Source organism: Rhododendron vialii, chromosome 12a (genome assembly GCF_030253575.1).
Source record: "Rhododendron vialii isolate Sample 1 chromosome 12a, ASM3025357v1".
Taxonomy (NCBI): domain Eukaryota; kingdom Viridiplantae; phylum Streptophyta; class Magnoliopsida; order Ericales; family Ericaceae; genus Rhododendron; species Rhododendron vialii.
Window position 1 is genome coordinate 16,755,652 of NC_080568.1, and position 18,555 is coordinate 16,774,206.

At 35.7% G+C, this 18,555-nt stretch overlaps 1 protein-coding gene across 1 annotated transcript; it reads right to left on the bottom strand.

The window, feature by feature from the left end:
- Positions 1–14,863: 14,863 nt before the first annotated feature.
- Positions 14,864–17,513, bottom strand: LOC131310023 (heavy metal-associated isoprenylated plant protein 7-like). The gene is made up of 5 exons (XM_058336804.1): positions 17,381–17,513; positions 16,955–17,063; positions 16,568–16,737; positions 16,304–16,391; positions 14,864–15,230 (listed from the first exon to the last, which is right to left on the bottom strand). The coding sequence occupies exons 1-5, from the start codon at positions 17,387–17,389 to the stop codon at positions 14,947–14,949; spliced, it is 660 nt and encodes a 219-aa protein (XP_058192787.1). The 5' UTR covers positions 17,390–17,513; the 3' UTR covers positions 14,864–14,946.
- Positions 17,514–18,555: the final 1,042 nt, after the last annotated feature.

Genomic DNA, 18,555 nt, shown 5'->3' on the forward strand with positions numbered 1-18,555 from the left:
CTCTAGCCCCTATTACTAGCAAATAGGATGCGATAATAAGAAGCTAAGGAGCCCAACACGATATCTATTTATAACGAGAATTTTTGAAAAAACATAAACATGATAGACTGATGATACAGTGTTGTGTGTGTATATATATATTGTACATAACATAATCTTAATTAAATCAAAAGTTTGTATAAATCCATCGTCATAGAATCAAGTTTTCATTTTGACAATTAAAACATCATTGAAAATTAATGCACTATGTAACATATCTCAATAGACCAATACTCAAAATTACTCAAATAATACGTAGTTGCGTCCCATCAGAACTAAAAACGAATCAAATATCGATCATTTAACTAATTATTTTTATAAACACAGACACAAAATTAATGGAATACATGCATCTTCAAATTACAACATTTGAATGTAATTATAAGTTCACATGACAACGGGCGAATAAGTATATGCCTACGTTGCTGTTCTTTTAAGTATCGTATCACATGCATGCATGTAATTTATTAATTTAATTCAAACTAGTAATATATTGCTTCGTACCAACCTAACCGTTGAAATAGGTTGATTTACCCCGAGCGTAGGGCTAGGTCGTTGTCAGCATAATATCCAAAAGTCCGGTATCGTTCCCACAGGGAAGGTCTTTATAGCTTGCTAGGATTTTTAGATGTAAGGGTTTGCGGCGTTTAGACGGCCAACTTTTGGTTTTGCTTTGAAAGGTGAAAAATGCTCTTATGAAAAAGACTAGAACTGAGTTTTAACTAGATTAAACAAGCGGCAAGGCGTTAGAGTTCTTAGCGCCCGAAACTTAGGTCATCGAACCATTCTCAACGAAAAACACGTTTGAATCGCACGACATAGGCTATCAACCGGAAGATTTTGCTGTGAAACCATTAAAGACTAGAAATTAATTATGGAGACAAGCGAGCTCTTTTATTCTCTTGGCAAACACTAACCGAGACATCGCTCCGAAACCATGTGAGCAAGCACATGATCACCGGAGATTAACATCGGTAAGTTTTATTACATAAAAGGCGAACCCTTCTCATTTTCCATACCAAACCTTAAGCCACAAGTTGCGAAAGGCAAGAATAACATAAGTCACGAGGCGTTAATCACCCCAATGCCAAGCCTATTCAACTACTCATACATAGTAAAAAGACTAGAAATTATGCTTGGAAAGGTAAACATGATTAACTGATAAAAATGAAAATAAACTTGATTTATGAGTAGATCCAACAAGTAGCTATAACATTAACTCTTGAGAATTAAACATACAATCACTACTGACTTGAGTTGTTGAGGAATTAAAGACAAAGCTTGGAAGACAATAACTATGGAGCTCTCAAAATAAAAAGACTTAAAGTGTAGAAAGTTACATAATGACCAAATATGGCATGAAATGCTATTAGTAAGCCCTACAAATCAGCCAAACATAGGACCAAAAGACCCCTAAAATATCCTAAAAATATGCCTAAAGTAGAAACTTTTCATAAATGGAAGGTTAAAAAATTCAGCACAAAAAGCTGGTCGAAGGGCATTGGTACCGATACCATAAAAACAAGGTATCGGTACCAATGCATTGTCTTCCATATCAGCAACATGGTACCGGTACCATGAAAACGAGGTACCGATACCCCTGCCTTAAACCTGCAGAATTGGTACAGCTTGGCCTTTGAGCTCTTGTTGTAGGGAGATATTTCCGAACAGGCCCAAGGAGGCCCGAACACGTTGTAAGGGGGTGTCATCGTGTTATATAGTGTTCGGCAATGTGGACCAACATGAGAAGTCATTGGTCCAGGAAGGTTGTACGGGGTCTAGGTCCGGTTAACATGAGAAGTTATTGGTTCAGGAGACTAATAAAAAAAACAGTGACATGAGAAGTCACTAGTCCAAGTAGCTTGTTCGGCAATGAGAAAGCCGAACAGAAGGAAAACTCCTAAGAAGGCAATGGTCCAAATAAATGATAAAGGACCAGTTACATGTGAAGTGACTGGTCCAGGCAGTCTGTTCGGCGATGAGACAGCCGAATAAGGAAAGAAATCCAATCAGATGTTGAAGTAAAGGGAACACTCTGGAAAGGTCCGAAGACATTGGTGTTCCGTTAAGGAATGAGATCCCGAGAATATAAGATCTGGAAAAGATACCCAACGGGAATGGGATGTTCGGCTTGTTATGGAAAAGAGTCCTACAAGGATTAAGGTAATGAACTGATAAGGGAACGAGAATTCAAGATATCCTAGGTTTCCTATAAGAGGTAGGAAACCTAGGGCAACACGGATACTTGGGCAGCAAGCATCCATAAAACTATAAATATAAGGTAAACCTAGAGGTAAAAGGTACGCAATACGTGGCATTCATATTATTTTCCTACTGATAATTAAGATTCGATTACTGGTACGTGATACTAACTTAGGCATCGGAGGGCCTTTGCCACGAGAGGCAAAGGTGCACTCACCTCTTGTCTGTTTTGCAGATTAGGGTTCAGGCAACGAACTAGGGTTCCGGTTAAGAGACACGAGTAGCCGTTGCAATCTGGTGTTACTTGAAACAGCCATTGTTTTCATTCCCCTACACTTGTGACGTCCCGTCGACCCTCCAATACTTTGATACTTAATCATTGGAACTTGGCGGAGATGTGCCTTGTGGCCATGGACTCTTGGATGCCCTCGAGGGCTATCTTTGAAGCATTCGCTTCATTTGATGCACTTTGGCTCACTCCTCACCAACTTTGACCACCGAACGACCTACGAGGCTTCTTCTGGTGCCGATAGGTTCCGGTGATATTGAAACATGTGTCGTCGGGCTATTGAATACATGGCTTCAACCCGATACATCCTTTGGCATTCAAAACAACCTTATTAGCTTGTTTCACTTGAAAAACTCACAAGAAATACCTTACATGCATTATGGGATAAAAACGACTACTTAAATACAATAAAGTCACACGTTAGAGGATTTGAGCACCAAGATTGTACAATCTTGGGTGTTAATCATATATCATACATCCAACATTTATTGAAATGAATGTTGAATAATGTTGAATATTGTCTGATGTAATTATTGTGCGTGAATAGTAAAATGAATGTCGAAGTTCGACATAATATATATATATGTATGTATGTATGTATGTATGATTGAGGTACACTATATATTCAACTAATTCGGCCAGGGCAAAAAAAAAATGTTCGAAAGTACCATTCAACTAATTCGGGGCAAAAAAACCTCATCATGGAAACCACTCTAATGTATTGTGGTTCAATCACATTTTTGTATCCCAAGCATGCCCCCTCTACAATGGGAGGCGGGAGAGCTGTTGTCCCTTTAAGGGGCAGCAGCCTACTGTCCTGGCCGAATGGGGTCCGTTTCGGTCTCACTTTGATGATCGAAAATGTTCACTTCGTAAAGCGCGTCGAGTAGAATAAGTGTACCAAAAATCAGCTTGAACGTATATCATTAAGTGCCTTATCGAAATAGTTTTATCTTGAAAAAAATGGATCCGCAACACTGGATCAAATCCACTAGAACCCATTATTGGCAAGTTATATGTATTCCGATCAAACACTTAGGGCCCGATTGGATGCCGTATGTGTTTTGGGTGTATTATTTATGAAAGGAAGATAAAATAGTAAGGTGTATTAATTAAAAAAGGAAGGTCCACATTGATGTGACATTTATAGATAATGTATTAAAAAATAGATGGTTTTAATGATATATTAGAAGGAATGATGTATGATGTAGTAAAAAACTGTCAAATGACTCTTTTGCCTTTGTGCAGTCCTAAACTTTATTATGCTAACATTAATTGTATAATCGCAAAACTTAATATATTTAATAATTTTTCAACAATTCTAAGTTATAATAATTTACTATACCAATAAATTAAATAATATAACATTTTTTAAAAATATAAATTTTATTTACTCATTATAAAAAAAAAATTAGAATGTTATTTAGTTTTAAAAACTTTTTCAATTTGTTTCAGCCATCTATTTTTTTTCATCCAACTGTTCATTTTCATTCTCTTGTGTTTCAATACACCAAATCATTTTTCTTTTTTCCCCTCGTTCTTATTGTTTAGTCTCCGTAAAAGAGAGAGAGAGAGAGAAAGAGATGGAAACGAAGAAGAAAAAAGAAGCAGCGGCGACGGCCGCCACTGATCCTCGCTCTCTAATCGTCTCTCGCCGTCTCTCTCTTCGATATGTACAGAACCCAGGTACGTCACCCTCTAGTCTCAACATATACATACATATTTATGTGTGTGTTTTTGTGGTGGTGGACTGTTCTTCTTCTTCTTCGCTATCTCTGTTAGCAGATAAAGAGAGAGAGAGAAAGAGAGAAAGAGAGAGCCGTTAGGGGAGGGAATGAGGAGGGGTGTTTTGGTAAAAAATTAGGCGTATGCACTCGGATTAGCTATTGCAACGGGGGAGGGTAGCAATAATTTATAGCTGTTCTGGGTGTATTAGCGAATATGGGGATTAGTTAATACAGGAGAAGAAATGGATGTCAAACGGTGTATTGACCCATCATCCAGGTGTATTATGTAATACACCCACCGTATACACCATCCAATCGAGCCCTTAATGATATCCGATCGAGCTAATTTTTGATACACTTATTCTACCTGACAAGCTCTACGAAGTGAACTTTTTTTATCATTAGAGCGAGACCGAAGTGAGCCTCGCTCGGCCGGGACAACAGCTCTCCCGCCTCTTCTACAATGGCCCTTACACATGGCTTACTACTCATGATTGGTACTGACTGAATAACTTCCTATACGTCAAGAAATATAGTTACAGACAGATATTAGTGTCTAAATATGCATAATGTACAGTACTCCTGCTGCACATTTAACAATTATAATCTATTACAGAAAATAAAAATATAAAAAAAATCGTTCAATTATTAGATCAACATGTAAGAGCAATGCTAAAACATATATAATACCACAAACAAAATACCCCTTCAAATACACTATCGTGTAATCCACACTCACTCTCCTTCACCTTCAAATAAAAACTCCCTTTAAAACCATGTCTTTATACACATAACACATATAGCAAATAAAATCCTTATATTTCACATTTTAAAACTTTCTTGTTTCACAGCAACTCTTGACGAAAATAATTATATGAGTCTCGCAAATAAAAACTCAATACCGATTTGACTTCCCATAAAGTACCCGTGACTCTCAACTTACATCACGATACCTAACATGTCTACAGATTTAAACCACCTTCACCATTTCACATGATTCTTCCGTAGGAAATGTATGAGCTTATCCTTTAATAGAGTAGGTTTCAACCAGAAACTCTCTTAACTTTCGTTAAAATCAATACTCCCTCCGTCCCATTTTTATTGTTCATTTGCGTTTTTCGTGTCGTTCTTTTAACGCTTATATCTCTCAATCTCCAATATTTTTCATAATTTTGAAAACTTTGTGTTATAGATCTAATTGAAAACTATCAAACAAGATCTATATTGCATATTTTTGGAAATTTATATTGGAAGATATAAGCGTTGAAAGAACGACACGAAAAACGAAAATGGACAATAAAAATGGGACGGAGAGAGTATAACGTAACTTCAACAATTTTCTTTGTAAAATTGATCTCATTATCAGTACCGACATTTTAAACCACTACATCAACACGCAATCTCAATGCATGTGTATTACCTTTCAAGAAAAGTAAGTTATAACCTCATACTATCACCCAACACATTATTACTACTTAGTATAGTATCAAATCCAATCTCGGCAATCACTTTTTTTTTAAACATATATAATCATATTCAACCAATCATTGTATCACACAAATATACCAAAATAATCACATCTATCACACACACAACGCCCTAAGAAATTTGTATATACTAGTATACAATCTAATCCAACATATACTAACACGAACCGATAACCTACTTAATTTCCTAACTATTAACCCATCCAAAATCTGTTACCACAGTAGCCTAATTATCACTTAAGATCTCACCTCTGATCCTAACATCACCTGCAATCCACTTTCTTTATGCACTCATTCAGAAACCCCAACATCCTCTCCATCAGTCTTTTACAACTAAGATCCCAACACTATTCCACGTCCCACTATCAACTCAATACCATCCCTGAATTTCGTTTCAGAAATCCGAACTCATTTTGTTGTAACATGTCTCTTCAAAACAAAGTTAGTCCGCAACATATATATCATTGATGGCATGCGAATATGACAATATACAAGACGTGTCGTGATTTGATAGGCACGTTGCCTATTTCATCACAACACCACTGACACTCAGGTCGACTGGACTGACTCTGACACGAAATCATAATGCATGATCATGCTATCAAATCAAATAACAAATAAAAGTTATACCTGTCCCATTATCTTAGAATGATTTTTAAGAATATCAGCACTCTGCTCAAGTTTCACTTCTGCGAAGTTAACCCATTTCTCATCTGATCTTTTCAACTATTTATAGACATTGCTCACTCTCTCAACACAATTCATTTCTAATCTAACTTGTACCTCTCCAACTTGCACCATTCAAATCTCGTTAAACAAATTGGAGCCTAAAACACAGCTCCCCTTTTGTAATACCAAACATTTACAGTTACCATTTGTATATGTTCCTATCTTTTAACTAATTTCCGTTGTCCAGAGCGCGACTATCAATCTCTTCCAAACCCACCACTCCTAAACATTAGGCAACTATTGCACCCATTAACGCTACACTCGACAACTAACTCACCAAAATTTTCACACTCATTCGTACAGGTGATAAGATATCGAATTATACTTACCCACACCTATCTCCTCACAGATAACTAAAACCATATACTGGTTTACACAGAATCAATAAAATCATCCTCACATAACATTAATTCATTATGCTTTACATCCACTTATATACATCAATTTATAAAACTTGCACCCACATACTCACACCGCATGTATTTACATACTCAAACACTTTCTCTCATATGTTAACCTACTAACAACATTATAATATACCATTCACACCACAAAAAGTAGTAACGTATGTTTTGCTCACCCTTTAAAAAGATATGTTTACAAACATAAATTTCGCATTCCCAAATTTCCACTATCAATTAAAATTCATCTTATTACTCATTTCAATCATTTCAATACCAAATATGGATCTATGTTCCTCAACTATTGAGTGTAGTTTTCCAAAAAAAAAAATTGAAGAATACGAAACCTTATGTACGTGCTTCTAATTTTTAGACAATGTACCTCCCACCACATCCACACTATCATACATGTCACTTAAGAACACATAAACATTTGTAGTACATAGATACACATTCATTGCTTATTTGGGTCTGCACAAATAACATTATAACGTTATTGAGTACACCCAACTCAATGCAACACGAAACCATCATCCGTAAGATTTTCAACTTCCACCTCATTTGATCCTTTTAACTAACCGAAAGTATTTACATCATCACATCATTTCCTTAGGCACTATGCCCAAAACATTACTACACTAGATATGTACATACCCACGACTTTTTTTTTTAGAAAGTTCAACGTTCTCTACACCCACTTAACGCATTTCAAAAGTTTTCAACTTCTATAACAATTAATATTTTCCTCACAACGGATGGATAACAACCATCTTAAACCTTGTATCTAGCAATACATATGTCTCTATGTGAATGTCACCTCCTTTGCGTGTACATACTAGACATATACCTAACCACACATCAATGAAGCAACATAACTTCCAAAGACATATACTCATTTTTCAATGTCTCCTCAAACTCACCACAAAACCTATAACTTTGATGCTAATATTTTAAATTCAAGATTAGCCCTCACTAGTATGTAAATCTCCACTCCCAAGAGTCTCCCCACCACTAACCTACACTATAGCAAGGTTGACATATCACATAACAATACATCTTTCTCACCGCAATGCAAATCACTTCTTATAAAAGCACATAATTATTCTAAGTGTACGCTGGCATATAGATAACACAGTTAATAAGTTTAACCCCTCATCCACTGCTACCTACACTTGACATCATACAATATTGAAAATATCTATCATCATATCCAGCAAAACCTGAGTTCCTTGACATGCATAAGCACATACTCTCCATAATGCCATGAAATCTCAAATCTCTTTACCTCCGACACTCTGAACAAGATCCACATAAGACACCGCATGTACCTGTGCAATCTACCATGGAATACTTACCATTTACAGCTCCATGTACTGAGTCATATTAATAACCTGTTTCAACAATTCAAACCACCAACAACACAATGCTAAGTATTAAATACACACACGTTAGTCATCCATTAACTCCTACTAGACAGAAACAACACCCTTTTGTCTACTACCAAAACCTCCAATCGACTTTCAAAACAGAGACTAGAACGTACTAGTTTTGATACCAAGCTGTCACGCCCCACCCCACAAACAGCACCCAATGTGGGCCTGAGTCGGCGCGACCATGTGGCATTCCACACGGAAGACCAAACCACACCTCACATCCTATCAGAAATAAATACCCAGCGGAAGACATATCACCTTAACATAACAAAATGAGTCAACGTATTGACCAACCAACTACAACCTCGATTATAACTAAGCAACTACATCTGCATTATAGTACTTTAAAATTTCTATATTTCAACACATCTACCGACGACTTACTTACATCTTGAATAAATCAAATTCTTGATCAACTACCTACAACAAGCTCGACCATCCACAACGTCTAAGGCTAACCTCAAATAGAACGCTAGCCGTCGACTAAACTTAATTACAACCTATACAATTTAAAAGCTTAAACTATTCTCCTTACAATTAAGTTCTGCTCCAGCTAAGGTACTCCACAACAACATAACCAAAACTTCACCTGACGCTAGCAAAACACCTCAACACAACGACTGGTAGTGAACCCACTCTAAGCAACCTGCTACCTAGCAGACCAAAAAGGAAAATCAGAGTGTGTGAAATATAAAAATGCTCAAGATAATACCACAATATCCGAAGAAATATCAACATGAATACACATTACCAACACTGAAATACTCGAATGTGTACAAACAGTTATAACCAACATGTCCATCCAACTGAGCAATAATAATCAATGCACTACAATATGAATGTAATTACATGACATTTAGTGATACGTCTGCCACATCCCATGTACCCAAAGTATTGTGTCCCGCACACCATATTCCCATTCACCGTTAATTAGACGGCACGGCCCATGACATGGTGTGACTCACTCCACAATCCTTAAGCGGGTACAATCAACACATAACAACATGCATAGCAATAACTAAACCTCAGTTAGCATGATATACATCGTCCAAGCATATCATCATGCATGCGTATCAACAACTAAATCATCTGTTAGCATGATATACACCCACCACTACAACAATATCCCATCAAAGATAACCATATCGAAAGCTAACTACGATTAGCCAGATATACACTCACTATCACAATAATATCTCATCAAAGATAACTATATCGAAAGCTAACTATGATTAGCAAGATATACACTCACCACCACAACAGTATTTCTGAAAAGATAACCATATCAAAAGCTAAATATGATTAACAAGATATACACTCATCACCACAATAATATTATATTAAGGAGAACCATATCAAACACACTCACCTTTGTATCGACCGAGATACGCCAAACTTACGATTTTGGCGCCTCCTATCTGACCAACTTGTTACCTAGTCACAGGCTAACTCCTATTACCATACGAATCCTTTCGAATGTTTAAGTAAATATATGATACACTCCATAACATATTTAACATGTTAACAAGAGTCAAAAAGATTAACAAGGCCACTAAAACCTCCTAAACCATTTAACAACCATTTGATGCCAAATTATAAAACTAATAAGGTATTAGACGATACCCAATAAATACAAATATGTCCATATTAAGGCCTAAAAGTGTCCCCAATCAAAGATAAGAGTATAAATATGACATAACTCTAAAAATCGGTTTGAAAACCATGACCATCATATCGTATTTTGACCATAACTTCTTACTGGTTTAGAACCAGATCATGATACCACCACCATTAGAAAGTAAACCTCCGGTACATGAATTTTGATATAAAATTTGCCTAAAACAGAGTCCGAACGACAAAGTTATGCTTGTTTGAAATTACACACACAACTGCCCAAAATTGCAGATTTGCATGTCGACCAACTTCAAACCAAAAACTGATTTAATCTAGTACAAACTAAGCCACAAACCCTATATATTCCGAAAGGTATACAAGTCTAGTTTCATAATCAACAGCCCGTGTACTAACCCGATACCCGAGCTAAAAGATATGACCATTTTTTCAAAACGTGTCAGTGCAACAAATACAAAATTTAGCTAGGACACACCAACTTGTAAAATCCGTCAAACTTAGACCATAAAACAAAATGACCTGAAATTTGGTAGAGATCATAAAAACATCTCAAAGTTTATCCCTAATTTTTTTCAGATTTTTCACAATGAAGGAAATAAGTCAAAATCACCCCCAAACTCAGAAATTCTGTGCAGCGAAGCACAATTTCCAGCAGAATAGTCTATTTTCGAAAATTCATTAAAAATTGAATACTTAATACTTTTTAGTAATTTTAATGCCAAAACATCACCAACTTATTAATCTTTCAGACTCATAAGAATCCATAATCAGGAGGATCGCTTAACTATAAAAAAAAATTGATGAAAGACGTAGCTCTGTAAGCTGTCTGCCAAAAAACAGGAATCCGACCACAGCTTGGTTTACGATTTTTATCTTTTTCTAAACTTCTCATAAAATTCTGAAAATTTAACATGATACAATAGACACACTAATGAACCTCAATAAAAATATCAGAAATTAAAAAGCTTTCTAGGTGCCTTGAATAATTTCATGAAGAACAGCCCTGCACCTTAGTTTTTTCCTTCTTCTCATTCCCCCTCTCTCTCTCTCTCTCTCTCTCTCTCTCCCCGTACAAGGGATAAGAATGGGGAGAAATATCAACCCCAAGATATTTGTAAACCTATGAAATAATTATCATGTGCAAGCGAGAGTGATTACTAACTTATGTTCCAATCACAAATCACACACAGGACTCTCGCAAGTTCTATTGTTTACGATTTAAACCTTCAAAACACATAGTTCAATTAAAAGTAATTGAAATACCAAAATATCCGAGGCGGGTATTACATTTTCGGTCAAAGTGTTTACAAAAAAGGGATTTTTTTATTGGGGTATAGAGTCTGTGTACGTTGGTTCTCGATGAAGATGAGGAATTTTTCGAACTTGATAATCTACCAATGAGTAAGAAATAGGGGAGAAAATAAGGAAGAGAGTATTTCTCGTATATGAAACTGTGGTAATAAGAGAGAGAGAGAGAGAGAGAGAGAGAGAGAGAGAGAGAGAGAGTAGTATTCTTGCAAAGTTATCAAATGAAAGGTATTAATTCTGGTCAGGTGGTGGAGAAAGAGGGAGGAGGATTAGGAGGAGAAGAGGGAGGAAAGAAAACGGAATGGACAAATCCACCCCTCAAAAGTGGTCACGTGCTGGGCACATGGAGATTTTCCATCAAAAATAGTAATGGAAGCCAACACAGGGTTGACATTGAAACCAATTTCAAAATGCAAGGTTAAGTTTGTCCAAATTAAAATATGAAGGACCAAAATGAACATTCGCTTAAAGTCGAAGGGATGTAACATAAATTTTCCACGAAAAAATGGTCTATATTGACATGACTGTTTTGGTCTTGCAGTACTGCAACTCACCCTGCTCATACAAGCTTTTTAATTGGCTCTTTGTATAGTTAAGATTCAGTCAAATGTTTTCTTTTCTTTTCTTTTTTTTATTATTATTCTAGAGATTTTTAATCTCGACTCACTATACAACAAAGACAATTGATGGGAATATTAAACAAAAAGACACAACAAAGCCAAGTTTAAGCATTTCTTAACTACTTTCGCCTCAATTTTTTGTTGTTTTCCATTAGATTTTGAATTTTGGGACTTTTTAGAGTAAAAGTGCCTGAAAAAGATATTTGAAAATTGCACAAACCCACTCAGATATACATATCAGAAACCCCTGACAAAGAATCCATACCATTTGTAGTTTCACATTTGCTAAATTCCTAGTAATGCAAAAATCTCTGGAGGCACATTCTGTAACGACTCGGATTTTTGACCCAATTTTTTTTAATACAAATTTATATTGTTAAATTTCTAATTCAATAATTAATTAGATTGAATAATTAAAATATATTATTTTGTGTATAATTGATATTATTTGCACTATTGAATAAGATATGTATTTAAACTTTAGATATACAGGGAATCAGTGATTCATATTCATCTTTTATCTTTCCTATCTAAACCCTAAGTAGAACTCTATTCAAACTAACTCTCCACTTCTCTATCTCTCATCCTATACATAAAAGCGTCTAGATACATTCTCACCATGTACATACATGCGTCCACATACATTAGAATTGAAAACTCCCCCCAAATGTGGCACTTGTCTCCTATCCTTTTATCATTATCAGTATCCCTCTCCTTCCTCATTCCACCACTTCTACACTTATCCTCTCACCTTCTTACTATCTTATTCTCTCTCATTATACATACCCACACAATCTGAAAATTGAACACCAGTATATTATTTTACTCCCAATTCTATTGTTGAGTCTAGAATAGAGAGAGAGAGAGAGAGTTGTGACCGTAGGTGTGTACACACGTGAGTTTCGTGGGTACACCGTCGCTGCGGGCCCTGTTGGAGTGCCACCGGACGCTGCCTCGAGATTTCAGAACCACCATGGCGATTTACGGACACCGTACAACACTTATCCGGACTTAAAATCGCGTTTGAGGTAGTTTTCCGGAAACTCGAAACCTTAATCTGCATTTTAATGGAGTTACTTAGATTTAAAGTTTATTGAAGATGATGACCTGCTGTTAAATTGTCAATTTATTTTTAGCCCTATTTATATTAAAATTTAGTCTGATTGTGCTGGAATGATTAGTGTTATACCCTGTGAAAAATTATGATCATTTAACAAGTGTTTGATTGTGAAATTATTATTGATGTTGCATTGTTAATTTGTATTTGAATGGACGTTTACGTGTTTAATAAATTATTGGGGAAAATAAATATTTATGAAATATTCACAAGAATATTTTACTAGTAAAAATTTATTTAGATTGTAAACAAGAAATATTTTAGATTATATATTAGATAATCTTTAACTTTAATAAATATTAACTAGAATAGCCTCTCATAATTTTGTTGTTATAAAAATCTAATATTAATATTTAATATAGTTAGTAAATACTAAATTTTGCAATAAGTATTTTTTTTTCAATAAAAAAAATTAGTTTGTAAAATCTATAAATAGTATGAGAGTTAAAGAAAATGTTTAAATAGTAGAAATGTTTTATAAAATTTCTAAACGAGAGAAATAGACTTAATTTTAAGTATAGTAATTAATTGTTTGACTGAATATTATTTTGTTACTTGCATGTTTAATTCTATGACATGATTAATTTTATCGCATGGTTATGTGTTGTTAGTACTTTTAGTTGAAATATTGAACCGTGTGATATTTTGTTGTGGCTGTAGATTGGACAAATAGGTTCCCGGGGTGGTTACGAGTAGTGAATCATGTAGACGATGATAAGTAAATGGAAATGGTAAAGTGTTGAAAGTGTGAGTACTATGTGGATTGTGAATTGAGCCATGGTGATGGCAAGGGTAACCTATGGGGCCCTGTGTTGAAATGGGTTACCTGAGGATCCCGGTGTTGTGACGCTAACGTATGATACATCATGGAAAATTTCTCTTCGAGAAAGAGAATGGGTCCCATGAGACGGTTATAGTTAGTGAGACGTTAATGTATGATACGTCATGGGAAGTTTCTCTTGGAGAAAGAAAATGGGTCCCATGAGACGGTTATAGTTAGCGTGGGGTAGTGGATGTCCGACCTTAATGTACAAGACGTCATGGGATGACTCGATCCTCCTGTTATGGTCTTAAGTGAGAACATACTCGGTACATAACTTAGATGCACTCACCTAGGACCCTGGTGCAGGATAAGCAAGAGGAAGAGTGGACCCATGAGACGATTGTAGTTAGTGGATGTGGGAGGAAAGGATCTCGCGGAGAGAATCCTTAGATTACATGTAAGATGATGGATAGTAAAGAAAAAGATGATGTGTTATTATTTTGTACCTTCGGTGTATTATGAATTATTATATTGTTGATCTTCATATTGTGGTATTGGGTTTTAGGATTTCTACTTAGTGAATTATCACTCAGGATACGTTTGTATCCTGGCAAATCGTTTGCTGCGTTCAATTTGCCAGAGTGTGCAGGATTCCACAGTGGAGCAGTTGATACAGGTGGGACCCCTGGAATGGAGTCTGGGCCAACGTTGCTTGGAATTCGTGTCAAAATTAGAGTCGCTCTGGAGTTACTTTTATTAAGTAATTGTACATAGATTTTTGTATTATTTTGAAATTGTAATTTTTGTATAAGGATAAATAAGGGTCTAATAGTTTGTAAAATTAAGTGTATTTTAGGGTTAATGTTTCTGAAATCCCTTGAGAAATCGGGGCGTTACACATTCCATGCTAGCTACCCTACTACGTGCACTTCTTTTATATACACACACACACACACACACACACACACTAGAATCAGCGTACCATGATTAATTGAGATGCATGTAATCTGGCCCGAACATTTCAATCTTCAAAAAACCAAAAACCAAAATAGCACTGCTGGTTCAAATCTGTATCATTTGTATACCCCAAGAGGAGTCCAGAGCTCCCATTAAAAAACGAGTCAATTAAGAACAAGAAGGCCAATTTTCAGTCCTAGAACTCTCTACCTATAATATTCAGTGGGTCACTTTTTTTCTATCTACATCACGGAGCAGGCATTAGGATTTTCGTCACTAAAAAGCTGAGGCGCGTAGACTAGTCCTGGTGGATGAATCTGGTAATACTCGCAGGGGTTAAATTTTTCGCAATCCTTTTCCTTTTCCTTTTCCTTCTCGTCTTCTTTCCTCTTTGGTGGTGTTTGCTTCACAATCACTGCATGTTTGCCTGCCTTTTTGTGGATGTACTCCACTAGCTTCTTTGGTTCAAACTCTCCTTTGACAGTCACTTGTGCGTTCTTCATGTCTGTCTCCACGGTGTGAACTTCTGTCATTCATAAATTTACAACCACAAGTTCATTTTCCTTATATTTTAATTTGACGCTCGATGTTGAATTCACAGCACCAAACAGAAAAACAATGCAGAATATATTGAAATAAAACTATGTACACGCAAATCAGTAACAATACTTATAGTTCACTAGAATGAAGTTGCGCTCTATATTACCAATGTTGGTTGGCAAAAAGAAGAATTTCATAACGGATAGATTACAAATGAAATCATATATCATTCATCAATTTAGCTAAATGGCCTCATTAGGAGCCGTAGAAACAGTCATTCTCTTCAGGTTGAAAAGTGTTCAGGTGATCCCAAGACAAAACTTGATCCCGAAAAAATAAAAAATCTCTTAAACCAATAGTTTTGGGGAGTTCAAACTGGACAAGGTCTAATTCCAAAAAAGGTGGAAAATGGACAGGGTCTCATGCGATATACTATTATTACATTACAATGGTGGTATTGTAACTATTCATGATTTCGAAATCAGATTATTTTTATATTCATGGGGAAAATTGGACTTGTTTGGAACTTTACTTAAGTTTCCCAAAGTGTGATTTCAAATATAAATAATTTAAAGGGGAAGAACAGGGCAATTTAGAATATAACATAGCAAAAGAGGAAGGAAAAATGAAAAGAAGATGGAATAAAAATAATTTTCTGCTTAATTCAATAGGTTATCATTGTTTTTAATGGCAAAACAACCCCGAGGGCTTTCTGTCTTCCCCATGCATCATCAGGTAATCCAGAGGACTAGCACCATATCTGGTAGTAACATGTATACCAAGAGTCATATACATACATATATATATATACATACATATATATATACATACACATATATATATATATATATACATACACATATATATATATATATATATATATATATATATATATATATATATATATATATATATATATATATATATATAAACACAATAGATTCACGGTGTGCAATTGATTCCTAAATAGGTTGAGATTTGGGAATTAAAGTCGAAATTAACAAAACAGATCGACAAAGACTCGAATGAAATTAGCTTAAACTAGACGTACGTACGTACCCTGCATCTTATGAATGCGGTACTTGATATCCTCTGCACAACCTTCACAATGCATGAGAATCTTCATCACCACTTCGAAAATCTTCGGCTGCATTACAATCAAACAATAAAATTAAAAAAACAGAACTTATATATAGCATAAATATAGGGAGATCGAAAAAAAAAAATAAGGACCTTTTACGACATTCTCATATAGTACTGTAATTAAATACAGATGAGATTGATAAAATTAAGATTTGTAGCAAATTAGATAGTAATATATACCTCTTCTTTTTTCTGTTCCTTTTTTTCTTCCACTTTGAGAGTTGGAGAAATGAGATGGATGTGTTTTTCAGTCTTCTTTCGAAGCCTATCCACCACTTTCCTCGGGTCAGCATTTTTGCCCTTCACAATGACTCTGTGAGTTTTCATATCCGTCTCAATTTGTTCAACGCCTGAGCATCAAAATCCAACAAAATTAACCTCCCATGAAATTGAAAAACAAACTACCAGGGGCAGGGATTGTGTGTGCATTTACATATGTGTGTGGTCGTGTGTGTTTGTATGCCCTATACTATATGCCTAGCTATATATAGGGATATATGTATGTGGCTCTATGAAGTCGTGAACCTTTGAATTAGTACAACGGAATTCAGTGATCGGAAACTATACCGTCGAATCCACGCAAATGGTTGACGATGGTATCGGCGCATCCCTGGCAGTGCATGTAGACGCCCAACACAATCACACCCTCAGGGTTTTGCGCATTTTGGTTCTCGTTCTTGAAAAGAAAAAAGAAAAATAGCGATCAAAATCAACACGATCGAGAATGTCATTCTATGATTCCATATTCATTACACCTACGTCGGGGAGAGAGAGAGAGAGAGAGAGAGAGAGAGAGAGCTGCTTGGTTTCCAAGAAAACGCTGGAAAATAAAGGGCGAAAACTAACTATGAATCGACAGAGAGCATAGAATCTTTCTTTCATGTAAAATTTGAAAGCAATTTATGAGGGAGCCAAGCCGAAATTGTTCCAGCACGATCTGGAACATGTTTTCTAAGTTTTCTTAGCAACCAAGCAACATGGACAATGGTGTACCTTCCCCATTTTCTAAATGAAAGATCCCTGGATACAACAATTACAGAGTAGCTAGAGTCTCAGACCTCTAATGCTCAGACATATATATATATATATATATATATAGACACACACACACACGAATAGGAAACCCCCCCCCCCCCCCTCGCTCTTGTCGCATATGTATACAAACCATGCATGCATATGGCATAGGTCATAATGCTTGTGCCTGATCATCACAGCCACGACAGAGGACTGGGGTATGGGGATACGACCATCGATCATGAATGTCGACCGTCTGATTATTAATTAGTACTAGTACTAGTAGTATTTTACTAAAGAATCGGCTGCGTGCATGTTATGATCGATCGATGAATGGAAAAACAAGGGTCAGGATTTAGTTTTGGGTGTCATCATTGCACCATACTATAATGGTAATGAATGCATTTCATTTGTGATCGAGCACTTGGAAATGAAAAGTTTCATTGGGGTGGGGGGTTATGTGATCATGGGGTTAATGGTGTTACCAAACGCAGAAATATACTATTATGCAGTGAATTTTCGGAGTTCACCGTACGTGAGGTTAAATGTTGTTCCCAAATACAGATGCATCCAGGATTTTATCTCGCTTGACTATTTTTTACACCCTCGGAACGATTTTACAATTCCACTGCTTTTGCTTCTCTAAAATTTCCTCTCTCCCATTGTAAATGCCTCCCCACGAAAAGTTGTGTATTTCGACTTTAAAAAAAAGAGTATTTCCAAGAATATTTTTCTAATACTTTTGCACCATTCAAAATCTCAGTAAGTACTTCTCAATGGTGCAAAAAAATAATAATAATTAATTCCAAAAAATATTTTATTTTGAGGTCAAAGTTACACGATTTTTCAGTATAAAACATTTAAAATGGGACGGAAAGAGTATAATCATAAACAAAAATGAACAAACGCATACACACGCTCACAAGCCATTTATGTGAGTTGTGGGACCCCACATGCCTTCTAAGTGTGTGCTAGTGTTTGTGAACTTCTTGTTTGCTTATTTTGTGTATGAATTTGTAGCACAGTCTATTTATGTGTAAATTTTTTTTTATATATAGATGAAAAGACAATAATGTGAATTCAATCGGAAAAAAAATGGAGTGCGATTACAAATTAGGTAGATCGAGGAGTGTGAAAATTAGTTATTTCTGTAC